Below are 21,730 nucleotides of genomic sequence, written 5' to 3' on the forward strand. Positions count from 1 at the left end.
GAATAACCTCCAAGAAACGGACCATAAAAAGAAAGCCACATTCAAACTTGAAAACACAAAAGTCTGTTTTACTCAAATTTGGTGAAGTAACTTGCCAAGCAGTTTCACATAGAAAAATACAAGCCATGTTTTATCTACCCTGTTTGTCTCTATCTTTGACATCATTAGCATACAGCGGGTTTCAAAAAAACTGTTCACAATTTCGAGTGACTGACAGTGACAACTTAGAAGACCATGGAAGGTGGGGTAGCAAGAGAATTTATATTTTAAACTTTCACAATCAGACTGTTATATCCATCTTTATACAACGCTAAAACAGAATCTGTCTAACTTCACCTTTCTTTGAAACGGGAGAGAAACGTAGTACTCCTTCTTTTGCTGCACTAGGTAGGAATAATCATTTATTTAAAATAATCAAAAACTGGCCCTATTTCGTATACAACCTTAAAGGAAGTTAAACAGCGAATGATTTTTAATATCTAACAGCAAACCTTTTTAAAATGTCACATGGAAAACATGGTTTGAAGACAACTTTTGAGGGTGTGCCACATAGTACAACAAAGGAAAACATCACCATTCAATATTCTGACCCACAGCTGCCCCAGTCATGGAAAATGGAAACTGGTCCAGTACTCGTAGCTAGTTACAGAATGTGAAACCATAGTATTTTTCAACATGTGGAAAAGAAGTCATTCCATTGAGAATATGCATTTTGACACTAGTAGTTATCTACAGATCTAAACTACATCTCAGTCACAACAAATGTTGGAAGAAAAGCGGAACATCAGAAAAATAATTTAACATGGAAGCGCTGGAATGAGAATTTGCTTTTCAACACACATATCAGCTCATGTTTCCTAACATCGGTAAAGATATGCATCGTGTTATTACAATTACAGCATGGAGAACAATATTGTCATTACTTTGTTTTGCCAACTCACTCCTGTTTTAACATAGTAGCATTTAACCTGAAATATTAGCGTATATTTTAAGCTTTCAAGTCTGTACAATAACATTGCAAAAAGGATTCCAAGGGTTTAAATGCACACATTAAGTCTTTTTTTTTTTTTTTTTACAAAACATGTCCTTCATATCTAATCTATAAAATACAAAGTGGTTTTTATCATTTAATCCAATGATAAAGGCAAATATATGGGACAAACATTTAAAAATGGGAGCACTTTGAAAAGTTCATATAAAATTATGTCCCAACAATGTACAAAATTTTTTTTTAAAGTCCTTTGTGTACGTCACTTGTTTTCTCTTTATTTTATTTTTTTTAAGTCCTTTGTTCTTACAAAAAAAAAGGCTAAACGGTGGACAGGGCGCACATTCTGACCCAGTGTGTGTGTTTGTCTGAGGGGTGAGAGTCTCTGTGCACAGAACGATATTTTAGAACGATATTTTAACGTGGAGATGTCGCCTCTTCGAGACAATGGCCCCTCGTTGCTCTCGATGTCTGATCTTCCTCTTAAAGCAGTCTGCACCAGACGTATGCGCCTTTTGATTTAGGTCTTTCCCCAGTTGGGCTTCCAAAGGAGGTACAGAGTTTCTCACCGTGTCCTTCACAGGATATCATCTGGCTATGTCATGCTGTCTTGCAGATGTTTCTAGAACAGCACATACGACAAACCAAGACCTGCCACCTCGAGACTCACTAAAAGTCCTCTTGGAGACATATACTAGCAGTTTTCTTCAACAGTCTGATAAAAACAAAATTCACATCTTTCTTTTGAGATGAAAAAAAGACACTAAAAAAAAATCTGTACAACTGACCCCCTCTGTTATGGTAAGCGGTTTAGCTTTGTGTAGGAAATTCCCTGATGTTTTTTTTTTAATCTCCAGGCTATTTGACCCTGCTATGGGAAAGCTTCAAAGTACATTTGTCTTTGCTTTTTCTCATGGAAAAAAAGAGAAGATGAACTTGAGCAGAAGTCGACTCCGTTTGTGTCCATCCGGGCAGTGTAAATGATAAAAAGTGCATCGCTTCAAGCATGTAAACAAAACATGATTTCCAAAAAAAAACCAAAAAGAAGAAAAAAAACGAGTATAATAGAAAAAAAAAAAAAAAAAAAAAAAAACATCAGATAGCCTCAGTGATCAGTGCAGTCCAGCTTGGTCCATTGCTGAGACTCATGAGGTTTGGCACAGAGGATTCAACCAGCGATTTGATTCTGTTTTCTGTTTTAAAAAAAAAAAAAAGTGAAAGATCAAACAAACAGAGGCACGTTCATCACTTTCCGCCACAGGCGCTTCTCTTCTTTTCGTCTCTCCGAATCAACCGGGTGTGGCATTCGGATGAGCGACAGATGGAGGATTCGCTCTAGGACCTGTAAAGACACACCTCTCCATCAGCCTGGTCACATGGAAGTATAACGAAGGCTGTTGGGAGGACAGGGGATGGGTATGAATATATGTGGAAAAAAAACCCCAACACAACAAGAAGAACGGAACAAAAAGAGAAACGAAAACCACGAGTGCTTATGGATTAAGACACTGTGTGAATGAGACGAACGTGAAATGTTTTGACAGTTGACAGGTCAGAGGTGAGGGATGTTTACTGATTGACCTATTGGAAGAGTGATCCAGGTTTCCAATAAGGACCACGTGTTTCAATGAAGAAAATTAAAAAATAAGAATCTATGACATTTGAAGAGTGAGAGAAGACAGAAGGGAGAGCTGGGTTAGTATTTTAAAGTTCATCGCTGGCTTCTGAAGTGCCATTTTTTTGTTTTTTTTATTTTTGAGGCCAGAATATTCATAAATTGACGGACTACATGGTGGTCTAAAGGCGCCAAAGGAGTTAGACATTAAAGCATTTTCTGGGGAAAACAACTGAATCATTGTTCTTCTGTTCTCTTAGTGCAATATTAGTGCAGTACATAGTTTTCCCCACTGGTCACGCTGAGATTCTACAATGAAAGTGTGATGACACTAGCGTAAAGAGAAGCTAACATCCTAACATACATGGAGCCATGTCACAGGAGGGCTGGAGACACACAACAAACAGTGGTAACATGGGGAAACAACACCGTATAGTGACATGCACAGCTGGAAAAACTGGACTCAATCAAGCATTCATAATCAAGCGCAATAAAATACTTCCTAGAGGATGAAAACGAAAGGGGATCAAGACTACATGTCCTCAGATTGCAACCTAAGGCTGTGTAAACAGTCTTTGCACCTCAGATGTCCTCTTATGCCTCACTATCCCAATTCTGTCTCTGTGTTCTTTTCTGTTCCTGTCTGGGTCATGTGGGAATGGCTGGATCCCATCTGTGAGATGGTCCTTGTGCTACAGATCAATAAACACTCACTCTGATCCTGAAGAGTCATTGTCCACTGTCTCTGCCTTTATGCTCATGGCTACTCCATTCAGTTGATCCTGCAGGCTAGGTTTGGTTCCGCCCCCCTGACCCTCACTGGAGGAGGAGCCCCTGGAGGAGGCGGGGCCTGGCGCGTTGACGGACAATTCGTTATGAATCCGACTGAGACCATTTCTCTCTGCTATGGGCGACAGCTGCTTCTTTTTCAGGATCCCTGCACGGTAGATGAAAACCGCTGAGTGTTGCTGTAGGACCAATCTCATGAAAAAACATCACCACAGAAAGCAATTTGCTGCGAATTTTACATTTTGACAGGAGAACGAATGATAAATATTCAGTGATGATTCCTGTGTTGTCAGTTTTCTCAGTGTCTTGTCTTTACTCTTCTCACCTTTCTGTGGATGTGCATTAGGGTTTGGCACACTAGGCAGTAGCAGCAGCATGTTTTCCTTCCCATAAGCCTCTGCTTTCTCTCCACTTTTCTCCTCAGCGTTGGCCAACGTCTCCACCCTCAGTCTCTCGGTGCCCATCTGTCCCTCACGTTCACCGGTGGTCGACGCAAACTCGCTTGGCCAGTACAGCTTACTGACACTGTTGTCTGGAAAAGAAATGAAGGCGATTTCATTGTCATAGACCATAACTAAATAGTAAGTATACTATTCCTCTTATTAAAACCACATACATAATCACTTTCAAACAATAGGCCCCCGCATATTGTCTCTTGCGGAACAATGCTGTAATTGGATGATGACGTACCATGTGGTTGCGGCCTTTTAGCTGCATTGGTGGCTATGCTTTCCCAGCATTCCTCCTCAGGGTAGGGTCCCTCCTCTTCCTCACTGTCGGAGGAGTGTGTGGATGCGTAAGAGCCGCTCTGGTCGTCCTCCAGCTCCGAGAGGTCACTGTCCGAGTCTGAGTCATGATCTGTGTTCACCGCCAGGAACAAAACATTTATTTAGCAACTCCACGGATTTCCACGGAAAGATCTGCTTTAGACGTGACTTCACTCTGAACTGTAAGAAATCTTATTACCGTCTGCATGCTCTTTCACTTCGTGAAAGAGGGAGGAGTTATGTTCATTCAGAGCAATGTGGGCTTGACTGCTACTCATTCCTCCATCCTCTCTGAGAAAAACAAACGAAAAATTTCACACGTCAGTGGAGCTCTGTACAAAATATGACATCACTGTATCATACCCACAAGTTATTCCATAACCGTTCAACGCGCAGCGTTACGGTCATCGTTCAGTTTTGGTGAACCCTACCTGAGGATGAATGGAACGTAACTGTGTTGGCTCTTCCCGCTCTGTAGCGTGCCATTTAGAGAACCGGTCGACTCACCAAACGGAAGGTGGTACAGGCGCCCCTCCATGTAACTGGTGTTACAGTTATATGTCTAAAAAGTAAGAGAGGAATGGCTTACCATGTAAAAATACTTCCTTGGGAGCTACATATGTCATTTGGTTGAAAAAGAACCAGAGCGTGTCTAAATGAGAGTCTCGAACCCGTGGTGACTGGACATCAGCGTGCAACTGAAGTCTAACGGCAAACATTGCCGACATGTGGCAAGTAGGTCTGAGAGTGTGACTCACTGAGGCCTTGGATTTGATCATGTGATCGGGTCGTTTACGGCTGCAGCAGTAACGCATGGCATTCCTCGCCTCCTTGTTGAAGACGATGCGGAAGAAGAAGATAAACGGTCCCTGGAATGGGGAAAAAGAAAAAAAAGAACCAGAAAGCAATGCTGTTAAGCCAATGATCAAAAGGATGATTACTACGGGAGCATGGGAGGAAACTCTTTTAACAAATGTTTGTGATTTAAAAGAGGTTAACGGTAAAAAAAAAACAGTTACCTGGACACAGTTGAACCCCGCAAACAGGTAGTGGAATATGATCATGTCACTGTTGACTGAGAAAACAGCTAACAGACACGTCACCGTAACCAGCAGGAGAACCCCACAGGCCGTCCTCAACCCTGAACTAGAGAGAAACCTTAGAGTCAGAACACGCACACACGCACACACACACACACACACACACACACACTCTCTCTCTCTCATGTGTGTGTTAACATGGCCTTTTCACAGTGTATTACTCCATGCTCATTCTCAGACGGGGGTAAGGTCACTCACACAGGGGCTTCTTTCTTCTCAAAGCTCTGGTGTTTGGGTGAGCAGGACGCTCTGGAGGCCAGAATGTAAAGGAAGATATTCATCTGGAACAGCAGAGAAGTACATGCAGTACTACATGAGAGCGCGGTCGCGTTTGCATGAGTAACAAACGCACGGATCACAGTGGTATTCTGTCAATGAAGTAGTTTAAAAAGCAAAGTTGAACTCACTGCCACCACCAGTGCTATAGGCCCTGCAAAACTCCAGATGAGTGTGTCATATATAGAAAGCCAACAGAAGTCTGGGTTCCCATAACCCTCTGGGTCCAGCCCTACAGCCAAGCCTGGGGAGCAAAGCAATATCAAAGGGAGAGTGACCCACAGTCCAGTAAAGTACATACAGCGTTAACCATCAGAGGCAGTAAAGCACTGGTGCACAATACCACAGCATTGAAGCCCTCAAAAGATGAGTTTTATTGAGCATGAATGATTACATCCGACAGATGGACTGTACAGATCTACATACTGAGTCCACTGGACAGTGCACAGAGCTGTCCAAGTGTGTTCCGTGTCTGTACCTGTGATGAAGGCGGGTACTCCCCAGCCAATCATGTAGTAGAAACGCATGGGGCCATAGTTGATGTCACGCACTTCACTGAGCATGCGATACACATGTAGCCCCTCCAGAAAGAGCCAGGAAAAGGAACACATGTAGAAGAAGTGTAGCAAGATAGCGATGACAGTGCACAAAAACTGTCAGGAGAGAAAAGAAAAGGGGAGAGTGAATTTTAGGAGCACAAATGACGTCAGATAAGACTGAAAACTAAATCAAAACGGGCTGAAAGGCTAGCAGCCTCAGGAATATCAGAGGAAATGACAGAGGATGAAAGTAAAATACACAGATTAAATGTAAATTGCTATTCAACTGGAAATCAATATTTAAAAGGATTTTAAAGGATTAAAGGACTGTAAACAGTTCAGAGAGAGAGAGAGAGAGAGAGAACATGAGACGAAAAAGGATGACAGAGGCAAAACCGAGAGGAGTTTAGATGCTTTACCGGATTGTCCGCTTGGCCGATTCCCAAAATGAAAATGAGTTCAGAGAGGAAGAGGGCGAAGGCTCCGTTGTTGATAATGCTGGTTTTGTTGTTGTGCATAGCTCGCAGGCAAATGAGGAAGACCATGGTGAGGAAGAGGAATCCGAGTGTCACGCCAGCTGTGCTCCACGTCACAATTTTCACAGGCAGGATCTCGCCGTTCTAATCCCAGACAAAAAGAATATCGAGGAAGAGATGTTCTGGTTAACTTCACAAAACTGGAAGTGAGTGGAGTGAGTGAAATGTGTGTGGGCACAAAAAATATTCACGTGAAATCTGTGAGGTATGAGGTGTTCACGTGAAATCTGTGAGGTATGAGGTGTTCATGTGAAATCTGTGAGGTATGGGGTGTTCATGTGAAATCTGTGAGGTATGGGGTGTTCATGTGAAATCTGAGAAAAAGCCTTTTCATAGTTTGATGTGAGGTTTGTTTGATGTCATTTCTGATGTGGTTATGTGTTAATCATCCCTTTAGCCTCTCTCACCTCTCTCCTGGAGATGTCCATGAGGACGGCAAAGCTGGTCATGTGATAGCACTGACAGCTGATGTGTGTGCTGTTTCTGAACACAACCTCACAGCCTTTGGCTGACCAGCCTCCATGTCCTCCAGGCCTACACACACACACAGAGTTCAGATAATCAGCACACTTCAAAATGCTACACTGGGTCTGAGTTCCTATGAAAACTGAGGGAGGAGGTTTCACACCCACGTCCACGACAGCGAGAGATTAAAGCCTGTCTGTAACACTGACTGTGGGCGTATAAAGAATGGGACTCACACAATGGTGTGGTTCCAGAACACACAGATGGGTTTGGAGCGCTCCTCAGTGGTGACTAGGCGAAACTGCACGGTGATGGGTTTGTCCAGCGCGTGCTGCAGCAGTTCCTCATTGTCGTGCACAGTGATACTCACCACAGGAGTGTTAATGACCGGCCGCTTTGGGACTCTGTCAACGAAAACACGCAAAAACACGTAGAAAAACCAGTTACTGCGTGTCTCTTAAACACCGCTTCAATGGTGCGGTTTAATGTTCCAAGTTCTCGGGTTACTGTGTGAATTAGCCAGTGGTGGAATGTAACGAAGTACAAGTACACCCACGTCCACGACAGTACAAGTACTTCGTTACCGTACATAAGTACATTTTTCATGTATCTGTACTTTACTTAAGTAGATTTAGTTGTGGGTACTTTTGACTTTTACTCCACTACATTTTACAGCAAGTATCTACACTTTCTACTCCACTACATTTCTACAATGCGTTGCATTACACGTTACAGTCACATTGCGTTTTTTTGTTTGTTTATTAGTTTTAAAGTAATCAATGGCGAGAGGGGAATTGGTCCACTGAACCAATCAAAGCGGGCAGGTAATTTTAGACCCTTCTTCAACAAGAGCGGGGCGCGCCCGCAGCAGCAGCATCAGCAGCAGCACTAAGCGGTGATAAAACACCCAAAATGGATTCGAGAGAGGCCACCACGGTGATTCAGCCATTAGACATGCACCACCCATGGCCTTATTTAAAAGAGCTGTTTGAGATAACCGGTTCTAAAAATGATTCATGGAGATTCCGGTGCCATCTTTGTCTCCCTCGAAAACACGAGATACTAGCTTTCAAAAATTCGCCGTCAAATTTGAAGAAACATATTGAGGTAAATTAGGTTGCTTACCGCTACCTGACTTTTGCATGTTAAATTAATTTAGGTTAGTGAAGTCTTATGTAACCTTAGCTAGCCTCTTGTTCAAATGCACCACTAGCAACAAGTAAACACGATTAAATTATTATAATCTAGCGTTAACTGGCAAGTAACACATGCATGTTGCTAACGCAATGTAGTCTTGGTCCTGGGTGTTTGCTTGGATGCTAGATCTCGGGAACAGCGGTGGTTATGTTGCTTGTGTGGCTAGGGGCTCTTTAGCCCTGTGCTCCTTCAGAGTTAAGGTTTAAAATGAGTTGGTATTATAGAATGACAGGATTAACATCGTAGTAATTACTTTAAAGATACCTTTGTCTTAATTACACTGAAATGGAATTTAAAAGTCAGACTGTCAACCCTACTTGGCATGCTTATATTGAGCCAAACCAAATTTCCATCTCCTGTAAGAACAGTCTGGCAAAAGTATAAATTTTTTAATAGATAATATGTTGAAATCCTGTGTTAGGATCAGTGCCTATTCCTTTGTAAGGTGTGTTTAATACCCCTTTTTTCAGGCAGACAACTTTGACTTGAATGTGTTTATTGCAGTCAGTATAACACAATGGTTTTGCATTGTGTTATATTGTGTTTGGTTTTATTTACAGTTAAATAAAAACTTTCAAAGGTATAAATCAGTCCTCTTTCTTATTTTGCTTAATGGCATTTAACTCTGCAGGTCACCCCTGAAATTCTGATTTACAGAATCGTAAGTCCAAGTGTGAACTGTGTCACAGAGGGTAAACACAATAAAAACAATAACCTTTCAAATAATTGATAAGAGATTGTTTGCCAGTGTTATCTGCAGCATTGTTAATTAAAATGGCACAGCCCATACTATTGATGTATTAAACAAAATATACATACAGTAGGCACACTTTATGATATTGTAGACCATTGCATTAGGGAATACATCCAGCAAGTACTTTTACTTTTAATACTTAAAGTATATTTAAAAGCAGGTACTTACTTACTTTTACTCAAGTAAAAAGGTTAATGTGGTACTTTTACTTTTACTAGAGTACATTCCTGTCTGTTTATTTGTACTTTTACTTAAGTACAGTGTTTGAGTACTTCCTCCACCACTGGAATTAGCATGAAGGTTTATTACGGATTCAGGACAGTTCCTGGGTCTTACCGCAGGCTCCTCTTGTCTGGGTCGTAGCTCTCAGGCAGCAGAGAGGCCAGGCTGTGAAAAATGATGACGCTGGCTATGGCATCTTGATCCCTCTCTTCTGGGTGGCGTCTTTTTCTCTTGGACGTCTGATTCCCAGCGGCCTCTGGGAAGATCTCAGCATGTCTGTGCCCCTTGACCTCCGGCGCGGGCACGAATACGGAGTCGGGGAGCGTCACGGCCGTCTCGAGGTCGAGAGGTCGTGGCCCTCTGAGAGACTGGTAGCGTGGGAGCTTGGCGCCGGCGAAGTTCATCTTGTTCAGACGATCGATGGAGATCACTTCGGGATAAACAAACACGGCCAGAGTTACGCATACTGGTCTCAAACAGCAAAAACAAAACAGCAGTTCCCCCCTCACAACTCTGTTTCACAATGACCTCAAGCAATACGTAAGGAACAACTCAGCTCATACTCTTTTACGTGTGTGGGTGCTTACATCATCATCTCAAATGATGCCACCGAATCCCGGCGATGCGTAAGTTAAGGACTATGTAAGATGGCTTGGCCCCCATGACAGTCAATGCTTTATAGGCTGAGCATAGGTTTATAGTCTGCTCACCGATATTGGGCGTGACGATGGTGAAGGGGCTGAGGTAAGTCTTCCTCATGTTCTGGGCCAGGGTGTTGGTGTACTCCTCGTACTGCCGTAACAGGGCCGCTGTGCCCCCCTCTGTCTGCTGGATCAGCTCCCAGTGGGGGCGAGTTTCAGGGGTCAGGATGGCACTCCCCACATGCATCAGTTTCTGAAAAAGCAAAACACGCACTCATGACCCACCCTGGTTCCATAGTGTTTATGAGCACAAACACGAATGAGGGAGCCCTAAGCCAAAGGTCTTCATGTACGTCCAGTTTTTTACTCTTAAAATGTATTTTTGGCGCCAAGTGTCCCACTGCTGAGCTATACCATTAAACTGCATTGTTCTAGTCTGAACTGCAAAGTTATTTAATGTAACTTGTGTTTTTGCTCATTGTCTGTATTTGTACCATGACGGGAGTCCATGTTTTCTTCTGAGTTTGTCATAAAGCTGTTAAAATGTAAGCCAAGGCTGTCACATGTGTTGAAATGTGTGTGTGTGTGTACCTCATTGAAGTGTACGTCCTGTGTAGCTGCCAGACTGAAGCCCTGTTGGCTGCTCTCATGTCTTAACAGACTCTGAGTGAGGCGATAGGCCACTTTCACATCACTGCCATAATACACTGCAGTGTGCTGGGTGGCATTGAACAACACTGCTGCTGTGTGCTGCACCTTTGCTGAATCCAAAAGGGATGCATTACGTCCCAACTGCTCAGACTGGAGAAAGAGAAGAGTACAAAATTCATCAACCCATCTATATGATATAATACACACACACACACACACACACACACACACACACACACACACATATATATATATATGTATGTATGTATATATATATAAACAAACATATTGTTCCAACATCTAATGCAGTCAAAGAAACATTTGGTTGTGCTGCACTTATGTACAGCAGATGTTTTAAAGATGTTACAGAAGATGTCTTGTGCTTTATACACACCAGGGTTTTGAGTTTTGTGAAGGTGACAGAGGTGCAGTTGAAGAGGTTTGGGGGCAGCCAGCCCTTATGCTCATCACAGTGGCGAATAGCAGTGCCTGTGACAGGGGGGGGAAAAAAACACTCATCAGTTTCAGCTTTTAGGATACACTAAGGACTAGTGCTCTGTGTATTTTTACACATGCAATCTGAACACTTGAAACTAAAGATTATGCGAAATACCAGTGGATCCTTTGGGGCAGGGTACTGCGGCAGGAAGGCCAAATTTAGTCCTGGGCCACCAAATACCAGCCTCAATAGCCTGAGGACAGCTGTCATAGATCACTACAGGATGGAGGGAAACATCACGACACACATAAGAGAGAGATTAAACTAAGACAACTATACAAGGTCTATATGAGTCCTAAGAATTAAAGTGTTGAAGTTATAAAAATGCACGGGTACTTCATAGAGTTCCTTTTATTGACTGAGCACCTGAGATATTAATAACACATTCAAAAGATTTGGTGATTCTCACCTTCACAACCATTAGGTGAGACCTCAGCAAAGGGGTTGTCACAGCGGTCACACTGACGACCTATGACCCCAGGCTTACACTGGCATTGACCGGTCTCCCTGTCACATGCTCTGGAGAACGAGCCTACGGGATAACACTCACACAGCAAACAGGAGTCACTGTCCGCCGGGCGATAGTGATTATCCTGAGAGAGCGAGAGGGAGAGGAAGAGAAAGAGAGAGAGAGAAAGAGAGAGAGAGCAAGAGAGAGTGCAGTGGGTTACAGTTAAAAATGGAAAAGAATAGAGAGAGAATAGGAGGGAGGCGTGTGGAGACAGGCCCGCAGGGAGAAAAAGAGTTGGGCAGGCAAGCAGACAGAAAGGTTGTAAAGGTCATGAGAGAGAAATAATAAAAGTACCCTGTTAATGTCAACATAGTTTACAGCACTACCCATTAAAGTATATACGGCTTGAGTCAGTTAAAAGGTTTAGAACTAAATAACAGAGATGCTACATTCTACAGTTTGTGGGCTGTTTTTTTTTTTGGGGGGGGGGGGGGGGGGGGGCGTTGAATAAAAGTGAGCTTTGAGTGAGATTTGACTCTTACAGATTCTGCAGGGTGGCCTTACCTTACAGCGACATTCTCCAGTGGTTTTATTACAGTCTGCATCAAAACCCTTCTCTGTCTTACAGTCGCATGGACCACAGGTCTTGTGACCCCACCAGCCCCGCGGACACGGCAGGTCAGTCCTGATGCGTACACACACACACACACATTAATGATATGGTACACATGCTGTAGTGAGGCTGAAACTCTGGTGGCACAATCTGTCATAGACACCCCCCCCCCCTCAGCTCAACTAAGCTTAGAGGTTTCATAACAGTCTACTCACTTTTTCTCACAGTACTGGCCGAAGTAAGAGCTGGGACAGTCACAGGTATAGCCGTGAGAAGAGCTCGGCTTCCTGGTGCATGTTGCTTGATGCTCACAAGGGTTCAAAGAACACACGTCTGTACAGTTATTACCATAGTAACCTGTTGGACAAACACAGTCTTATCACATACAGCAAGGTAACTGTCACACTATTATTTTCCCTCATAAATGACTGTGCACACACACACACACACACACACCAGTGTGACAGGTGCAGGAGTAGCTGTCCCAGTCGTCGCTGCAGTAGCTGTTGGCAGGGCAGGGGTTGGACACACAGGGGTCTGGCACACTGCAGCCCTGTTCAACATTCACCTTCCTGGCCTGAGACATGCTCAGAGACACCGTGGTCGAGGGGCTCTCTCCAAGACGTAAACCCTGAAATGTGTCAGGAAGAACAGAAGAGCAGAAAAGAGCAGAACACACGCACAAACACAGAGTTAATCACTATTTTATTCAGTCTGGTACCCTATAGAAATGTGTTGAGCAACAGACGCGTGGACAACAGCACCGTACCTGCACACAGCCGCGGAATCCGTGCTGTACTTTCCCGTTGCCCCCGACAACGCCACCCACACTCAGAGTCTTCAGCTTCATTCCTTTCAGCTTATTGTCCACTTCCATGGTAGACTGAACAGAGAGAGAGAGAGCGAGAGAGAGAGAGAGAGACAGACAGACAGACAGACAGACAGATCAGTACAATAACACAGACAGCTTTAACCCTGAGACAAATACATACGCACACTGATGAGCATTTGAGCTAGACGGTTTCACTGTGAGATGCACAACAAATTCCTCTACCATGTCCTCAGAGATGTTTCTCAGGAAAATGCTAAATTTGTGTTTGGTCTGACATCATCATCACTAAAATGTAGTAAAACACAATTTATAAATATTTACAACGCATGAATAATTTGGAAAACTATAACAAGTGAGTCAGAAGATAGCGACGCGCGTTCTGCTCTCTCACCATGTAGAAGCCGTGATCAAAGGACAGGACGGCTCTGTGTCGGGCAGCGGTCCCTCCCAGAGCTCCCAGCAGCTCCAGCTGCAAGTGATGCCAGTCTCCATCATTCACCGTCACTTCGTCCAGCCGGGACACGGTGGAGTCTTCGCCTCTGTGCAGAGACATCAGGACACTGCCGTCCCTCAGCTGAGAGATGGGGGACACAGACAGACAGAAGAGGGTTCAATGTCCAGGCAGTACACAGTGAATACCTCGGGAACTTTTGCCGTTATAGCCTGCAGCGCCACACGTGACCTGCAGAGGGAGTCTTAACTCAAGTAATCTACAATTGCTGTATGACAGGAGTTTGATCATATTTCTGTGAATATGCATGGGCAGTTCAAAGAGAAACTCAAAAGAGAACAGTCCCCATATGTCCTGTTAACAGGTCAAATGTGTTACAGCTTCAGTCTAAACTGTACATGCAAACCATCTTAGACTGGCACTGGTGTGGGAGTACAATCTATACTGTTCTTCTCCACATCTGACATCTTCACAATCATTTTGTGGTGTAAGATTGCGCTGGGTGCATATGGGAGCATACACATGGATGCATGTAGCGCCCATGTACATAAGCATGTAGCAGTCCATGGTCCAGCTCCATTCTTATCAAAAGGTTGCAGATACATTGATACATGATACATCCTTTTGTTTATGGTTGTGTCTGTCCATATGAAGACAGCGGTACAGTAAGGTAATGCTGAACTAAAGCTCACCTGAATGGTCAGGTTGTGGTGTTGTCCTGCTGTGATGTGCAATAATGTGGCACTGGGTTGGCGAGTTCGAAACATGATCTCCAAGTGCCAGGGAACAGTGATCACCACTGCCAGATTACTCCACAGCAACAAACTGTTGCCCTGGAAACGCTGAGGGTTAGGCATCACTGCAAAAGAGCGGATAAGAGGAAAAGAGAGATAAAGAGAAGGAGAAAGAAGACAAGGAAAAGAGTAATTGAATTAAGAGAGGAGGAGATGGAGGTATGGAGTTCACCAGCACTAGAGATTTTGAAAACAACAAAAGACATCTCCTGACGCGAGTGCGAGAACACGTTTTTTCAAGAATTTTGAAAATGAGAAAGCGTCTCGAAAGCAAATTCCTCAGATATTTGTGGTTTTGCGAAAATAAACGGGGGACTTCAAAGCAGGAGCACGGATCTATAACAGACCACACGCCTTGACAATAGGTACTGAGAGATGAACCAGAACTATAATTATCAACTGAAGAATAAGTGGACAGTGTTCTGCAGTTGCCAAGGTATTATCTCTGTGCTGTAACTGTCTGAACAGGAGCCGTGGTAAATAAGGCTGACTCCAGCCTGTGAGAAATCTCTCACATGACATTGTGTGACTGTGTATGTGACATGAACAAGGACAGACAGACACACAGACTGTCTGGTGGGTGTTAAAACTGTTCACCCCCCCCCCCCCCCCCCCCCCCCTCATCTCCCCATCTGTCTTCTCGCAGCGATGCAAAACATCCTGTATCCCAGGAGGCCGTGATCAATATTTAATAACTCTGGATCAAGCTGCCACTCGTCGGCGTGGAACGAGATAAAGGGCCCGTGAGAACACGGCATACTTTGCAAAGAACATAACGGGGAAAAAAACCTCACTCGTTTGCCTTGCATTATGGAAGAACCGTACGGGCGGTACTTCGCCGCTGCAGAAGCAAACAGCGAATAAAACTGTCTTTGTAGGAGTCAATAAACACAGAAGCTTTTTTTTTAAAGTTCAGACTGTTTCAGATTTAAATTTGAAGCGTGAAGGAATCTTAAAACAAAATCTGTTTTTGCTGTCATGTCTCTCTTCCCTGGCCTCCCTCACTTAGCATTAATGGAGAAGCAGTCGAGCGCGTAAAGGCACCCTGCTATGTCACGTCTTCTTTACCACCTAAGCCACTCCTTTGGACTACATTTCCCACATCTCACCCCCCCCCCCCCCCCCCCCCCCCCAAAACCACCACCGCCGCCGCCTCTTTTTCACTTGCCGGTTGTCTCGCACCTCCTCCCCCATACTTCTGTCGCTGAGTGTGTCTTCAGCGGTGAGAAGGGCCTCTGTATCTTTAAATCTGGCTCTAAATTTAAAGTCAGGATGATTTCCACCAATTACCCAGGCATTCAGAGGGCCAGTCTCCAATTTCTCCTCACTCTCTCTTTTTCTGTCTGTCTGTCTCTCTCTCTCTCTCCCTCCCTCTCTGTCCTATTCCATAAATCTGTAAGACAGTTGTCTACTACCCCAGAGTTTAAAATATTACTAAATCATACATACATTTATAAAAGTCTCGGTGAAGGGAGAGGAACATGGAGACACTGAGGATTATCTTATGTAAACTGTCATTTTAAAACAACATGCTGAGGGAGTGTGACACCCACTCCTCATGGGGACATTAATGTATAATGACCTGTCCTATATAATCTGTCGCTCATGTGCACTCACACTCATGTCTTGACATAATGGAAATGTAACATTACACATTAAAATGCCACCATTTACACCACTATGCTAAAGACCATACCAGAGTCAGCTTCGTAAAACAGTATCACTAGTAACAGATCATTAAACTAATACATATCCATTAAAGACATGGCTACATTATAGAGTATTTTAAAAGTTAAAAAGTTATGAGTTTAGACTCCACCATAGAGCCATGTTATTACAGCACAACAGTATTATTAGCCAGCTCTGACGGCTGGCATAGCTTTTTCATTTTACTGGAATTTTTTCCAAAAAAAGGGTCTTTGCCGCATGACCAGTTGGGTAATCAGCCCAAGGCTGGACTCAGTCTGATCCGGCGGGTAAACCTCTTACATCCATGTGTCACCTCACTCACCTTTCTCACAGTTACGTCCTCCAAACCCTAGTGGACAATCACAGCTAAAGGAGCCCCACAGGTTCACGCAGGTGCCTCCGTTCAGACACGGGTTATTGTTGCAGAAGTGCCTTTTCGCTGAGCATCCTGGGAAAAAAAAATGAGGAGACACTGTAAGGCATTGATAGTTACATGCCCCAGTTCACTGCTCCATAGTTACAGCTACTTGAGTAAAAGATGTTAAACCATTCATGCGTTAGTGAGAATCAAGCAGTGACAAGTGGCCTTCCTCTAAAATAAAAATGAATGTCCGACTGACAAACTTTAATAACGCGACTTTACAAATGTTTACCACGTCACAGTTTGAACGTCAGGGTTTGTTCTCACAACAGACCGAGCAGAAAGAGTCTCACACCCTTATGTAGAGCACAAGACATCAGGTCATCTGCGTGAATTATTCAAGAGACTGTCTCCAAAGATATTATGGGCTACTGGTAATGTACTGCAGACACTGCAGGAAATACATCCACTCGTGTAAATGCATTAAGTGATACGGCGTAGAGCTCGGACAGACACGGTATGAACACGCTGCGGCGTAAGTGCACCGAGAGGCCCACCTGGCAGCGTGCCGTTGTTCGCGATGAAACTCGCCATGTCGATGTGACGACTGTCGATCTGCAGGTCTTTCATGCAGCCCACAAACTGCCGATTCTGCACCGGAAAATCCTCTGGAAGTTTGGGCACACCCCCTAACAGCAAGGGACCTGTGAGGTCTAGAGACCTTGATGCACAAAGCAATGCAGATCGTAATGGAGACGTTAAACAGGCAAAACAGCTGATGATTTCATTCAGACACCTATCCAGTCATGAGAGAATCAGTGCTCAGAATATACAGAGTTATGATGAACTTATGATGATCAAAATTTAAAAATAAAAAAGAGCTTTAAAAGCCAAGTCCTTACTTCTTTGATCCTGATTGGCTGCCTTGTGCAGAGCATGTGTAGTTCCCGATCACATGACCAAACCTCAGTGCCACAGATGTGTCACAGTTGTCCACTGTTACGACGACAACTTTCTGGTCAGAGGGCCCCTGGGGGAGGCCAGCCTGGTTCAGTATAGGCTGTGGAAAAAGACAAGGGAGAAGAGGAGACGGCAGGACATTAAGAACATATAATTACAAAACAAATGAATGAGTAACAAAACATTTCCATCCAGCAAGACCAAAATCAATCCAAGTCAAAAAGAAAGAAAAAAAAACAAACAAAAAAACCAAAACCAAAACCAAAAACGCTTTTACTCCCAACTGTCAACTAAACACTTAGCAGAAGTTTATGTTCAAAAAACGCTCCACTGGAGCAGAAAAAGCTTTCCTAGCATTGTGCGAAAAAGTGAAGATACAATCAAACTAAATCAGGCCGACACGACTCTATCCAGTCTTCCCAGACAAGCATCAGCGCCCCTCCATAATGAGCCCTGGGCCCAGTCCACAGATGGCACTCTGAGATGGCGCTCTGACAGATAACATCACACACTCGCTTTGTAAGAGAGATGTCTGCCCAGCAGACACTTTCCCCAGGCTGGAGTTTTCACTTACAGCAATGACTCCATTTAAACCGAACTCTCCGGGAAGAGCGCGAGTGAAGGTATTGGAGGGGCTGAGAGGTATAATGTATAGATTAATGGAATGAGACAGGCAGGATGTTATAAGTTGCAGTACACCGGCTGCTTCCCGCTCTGCAGAGGGACCTAGGTGATAACCCGACAAACGGAGCAAAAGGATGCTTGAGGTTTTAGAGGCTGTACTGGCAACACTGTCTCATGCTTCATCAATGAATGCAGAATCAATGTCTGCATAATGTCTCAAGTCTATTTTTGGTCCTACCAAAAATATCTGTTATTACTCTAACGTGGAAAGATCTGAAAGACACTGATGGTTTTCTGTTGCCCATTTTGGAGGTTTAGTTTAGATCTAAAAATAGGTAACTTGTCTGATGCATTCTAATAATACGTGCTCACCCCATACACTCAGACAAATTTATCTACAGTCAAAAAAAAAAAAAAATACTGTCCAAACAAGTGTTTACATTTAGACAATTATTTTGCATATCTCAACTCTGGGATCCATTTTGTCTCTCTGTTCTAATCCAAAATACGGGATTGGAGGTCATTCAAAACTATTAGGAGGTACTAAGAGGATTTACAACTCCTAAGTAAACCTCATATACCCAAGTGAAAAATCAACCTGAGCCTTATGCATTGTTTCACCTGATTAAAGCGCAGGCAGGATCCCTCAACAACAGTGTAATATAAAAACACTGGGCCGCAGTCACGAGAGCGGCTGCAAGTGCGCATAAGCAGCACCCCCTTTCCAAGACACTGACGGTTTCCCAGTAAACAAAGGATTTCTTTCAATGTGTGTTAAATCAATGGAGGCAGTGGGGGAGGGACAGCCAGAGAGAATAACGATCCCATCAATACAGGTCACGACCCTTTTTCAGTTTGAACCTTCTTCCTGGGTCACATAGATGGAGCATCGACCACAAATGGCAGGTTAAAGATGGTGTCGGCAGCACTGGCTTAGGTGGAGGTACCATCTACCCTGACAACCAGCATAAAGCACAGAGGCGTAGCCATCATTCCACTGACTTGTTGTGTCTAGTGTGGTATGGTCTAAGCTTAAGAGTGTCTGCTTACTGATGCTGCGTTACGGAAAAGGACATTAACCATTATATGCATAAAATACACCTGTTGGACGCTGTATTGTAACCTATAGTTAAGGTTTGGATATTACAAAAAAGAGAGAGAGAGAGAGAGAGAGAGAGAGCGAGCTCCCGGTTGCTTGTGGGGTCACAACCCTGAGACTTCCTCTGTGAAGTTTCTAGTGAGCTGTAATAAGAAGGAGGACCGTGAAACTCAGAGCATCAGGGTGAGATATGAACTACATGCTACTCATGTGCTTTTTGTTTCATTCAACTGTTCACACACGGCTCATTTCCTATGTTACTGTCAGGTGATAATGCCTATGGACAAGATGGCGATACTGGCTTGATATCTTGTGACATTTTCAAAGCAACAGAACATAAGAGGGTTTATTCCCCCATGAATGGTCTATTCATGCCCGTATAGATAAGAAAGGTAGGGTCAACGTTCAAATAGTGTTGGTTAAACAGATGCATGGAATAGGAGATAACACTTGTGTATTCTTTAAACGTAACACAAGGAATCCAAATTTCTTTGCAGTTGATCTGAGCTAATCTATGCTGATGTAAAAAAAAAAAAAGAAAAAAAAAAAGAAAAAAATGAATGAATGAATACACTTTAGACATGAGGAGTACCGCTGGAAGAATGTTTTACTAATTCCCACACTGCACGGGGAAATAGGCTTGTTGTCCTGTCCTAGAGAGGAGACAAAAAACCTCTCTGTCTCCGACTACCTATTGTAAATGTCCAGGAGGGAAATCTCTGGACACGGTAGTTTATACGGTTCTCCGTTCGCTTGGAAAGGTCTGACAGAGCTTCTGGCCCACATCTTTGAGCTCTTTTCCTGACCCTAGTGTTGAACAGTCGCTCTTGGCGACCTTTTGCTGGCTGTACTATAAGACCCATCAGTCACGGCTGTTGACTCCGTAACAGTGACCTAGTGCTAATGTCTGTCAGGCACAATGTCTCTCCCACAAAACCCAGGCCTGTCAAAGTTGATTGGAAGGCACATATTTACCCAGGACTAAATTAAACAGGGCCCCTAATTACACAGTGCGCACACAGGGGAATCATGGGAATATGAGTTCATTCTCTCTTTCTGTGACAGGGGATTACACAGGGGTTCCACGAAAGACACGCCGCTGTTATGACACCTATGACTGACTTGGAAAACCATGGAAACCAAAAGAGGTAAACCCCGCCGGGCACAGCCTCTCAGCTTGGAGCCTAGGTCAATACTTCTGTCCTTTTTCTTTCTTTTTTTTTTCCCCTTTTCGTTTTGTTCTCCTTTCGATCTCTTTTTTTTTTCTTTTCATGCTCTTCTCTTGCCTTCCCCCCCTTTTCATTTCGTCCACATTCATTCTGCCCTTCTTCGGACTTGTTTTTCTGCCCATGCCTCGGAACAGAGAGAGGGGCACCTTCCCTGGGGCTGAACCATTCAGTTCCTGATGGTCCCATTTGAGGAGGAGCAACGCACAAAGCATGCGGTCATTGCCATTCTCCACACTTCCCTGTTCCTCTCAAAGCCACTTTTCAAACTCAGGCTCCGTCCCTACGGAGAGCCACCGATCACAGACTGCTAGCTATCTCGCGATGCCTTTAGGGGTGGAGCCATTATTCAATCTCAGCCTTATTGGACCTGAACCAATAAACTCTTCACCACAGAGATCAGACATTTAGTACAGTAGCTTGGCTCTGTTTCAAAAGGTTAATGAAGTACCCGCTTTATTGGTATAAGATACAGAAAATTTCCCCTTTTGTTTCACCTCCTATTTTTAGGACATGGGCCTAGAATAAAAAAAAACTATGGACTGAATCCACTGCCTTACACACCAAACATCTTTTGGACAGTTCAGAAGAAGTAAAATGTTGTGATTCCAAAAAAAGTCAGTGGCGCATTACCCAAAAACGATAGATCGTAAGATTACTACTTAACTACTCAACTTCACATCGCTGGATCCTGTCCTATCACACGCCGTATGTGATTCTGAACATTACGAGAAAGCATAAGAACTGTCTAACCGAGCCTCTTCAGGGGACACATTTTTAACCCAGAGCCAATGATACCCTCTGCTCCCAAACTAAACTTTTAGCTGGAATCTGTCATGCCACTGTTATCATAGGCACTGAATATCCACACTCTGGGGGTTGCCTGGCAACGGCTTTATGATGCAAAGTGACTTCCTCACTGGACTGAAATGTCACATCCTGCGAGTTGGTCTGGAGCAAGGGAGGGGTGGGAAACAACTGAACAGTTAGAGTAACAGGGTATGGGCGCCATAGTCTTCACTAATTGATATGGAAATAAAAATAGACTTCGCACCAAAGAAATATTTAGTTACTATGGTGAGGTTTTTTTTCCCCCCTCTCTGATTTAGACTTTGTGGATCTAGCTGTGAAAACATCCCACCCCTTTCAACCCACATGCTCCATCTCTCACTAGTTCTCTCTGTCTGTCTCTCTGCATTCCTCCCCAGTCTCTGGACCCTTGCCCAAATCCACTGTCCCATCCATGCAGATTCACAGGAATGCACAGCCATAGAAAGGCAACAGCTACAGTAGCTGCTCTTGTAGAGCAACCTGTCCAAGGTCTCTCTAAGTAGTTACACTACACTAAACACCACACCACAGTCGGCACCATCAAACGCAGATCTCGCCAGATTTGCTGGCTGGAAGCTGTTGCCCATACGTGGGTCAGAGAGACGGGGCAGATATCAGGCGTACGCCGTGAATAACATAAGCCATTGGTTCACGTTTCACTCTTAAAGAGGCACAGTGTGTCACAAAAACATGATTTGTATAGAATAGCAATTTATTTCAGTGCTTCTCCAGAAGCTGAGTATGTTGGGTGATGTATTTC

General features: G+C 43.9%; 1 protein-coding gene across 1 annotated transcript in view; it reads right to left on the bottom strand.

Moving 5' to 3' along the window:
- Positions 1 to 2,612: 2,612 nt before the first annotated feature.
- The window catches only part of celsr2 (cadherin, EGF LAG seven-pass G-type receptor 2), a 46,908-nt gene continuing 27,790 nt past the window's right edge, over positions 2,613 to 21,730 (bottom strand). Inside the window, exons 6-34 of the mRNA XM_030778350.1 lie at positions 17,133 to 17,290; positions 16,788 to 16,951; positions 16,192 to 16,317; positions 14,079 to 14,245; positions 13,308 to 13,509; positions 12,873 to 12,973; positions 12,560 to 12,734; positions 12,319 to 12,460; positions 12,055 to 12,175; positions 11,449 to 11,632; positions 11,154 to 11,255; positions 10,935 to 11,029; positions 10,481 to 10,690; positions 9,959 to 10,142; positions 9,363 to 9,678; positions 7,312 to 7,479; positions 7,018 to 7,144; positions 6,494 to 6,694; positions 6,014 to 6,188; positions 5,667 to 5,779; positions 5,458 to 5,540; positions 5,179 to 5,305; positions 4,918 to 5,028; positions 4,591 to 4,721; positions 4,359 to 4,450; positions 4,083 to 4,250; positions 3,718 to 3,924; positions 3,318 to 3,540; positions 2,613 to 2,640 (exon numbers count right to left, since the gene is read on the bottom strand). Of these exons, the coding sequence (XP_030634210.1) occupies positions 2,613 to 2,640; positions 3,318 to 3,540; positions 3,718 to 3,924; positions 4,083 to 4,250; positions 4,359 to 4,450; positions 4,591 to 4,721; positions 4,918 to 5,028; positions 5,179 to 5,305; positions 5,458 to 5,540; positions 5,667 to 5,779; positions 6,014 to 6,188; positions 6,494 to 6,694; positions 7,018 to 7,144; positions 7,312 to 7,479; positions 9,363 to 9,678; positions 9,959 to 10,142; positions 10,481 to 10,690; positions 10,935 to 11,029; positions 11,154 to 11,255; positions 11,449 to 11,632; positions 12,055 to 12,175; positions 12,319 to 12,460; positions 12,560 to 12,734; positions 12,873 to 12,973; positions 13,308 to 13,509; positions 14,079 to 14,245; positions 16,192 to 16,317; positions 16,788 to 16,951; positions 17,133 to 17,290 (4,401 nt within the window). The remainder of the gene's footprint in view (positions 2,641 to 3,317; positions 3,541 to 3,717; positions 3,925 to 4,082; positions 4,251 to 4,358; positions 4,451 to 4,590; positions 4,722 to 4,917; positions 5,029 to 5,178; positions 5,306 to 5,457; positions 5,541 to 5,666; positions 5,780 to 6,013; positions 6,189 to 6,493; positions 6,695 to 7,017; positions 7,145 to 7,311; positions 7,480 to 9,362; positions 9,679 to 9,958; positions 10,143 to 10,480; positions 10,691 to 10,934; positions 11,030 to 11,153; positions 11,256 to 11,448; positions 11,633 to 12,054; positions 12,176 to 12,318; positions 12,461 to 12,559; positions 12,735 to 12,872; positions 12,974 to 13,307; positions 13,510 to 14,078; positions 14,246 to 16,191; positions 16,318 to 16,787; positions 16,952 to 17,132; positions 17,291 to 21,730) is intronic.

The sequence above is a fragment of the Chanos chanos genome, chromosome 6 (assembly GCF_902362185.1).
Source record: "Chanos chanos chromosome 6, fChaCha1.1, whole genome shotgun sequence".
Lineage (NCBI taxonomy): Eukaryota > Metazoa > Chordata > Actinopteri > Gonorynchiformes > Chanidae > Chanos > Chanos chanos.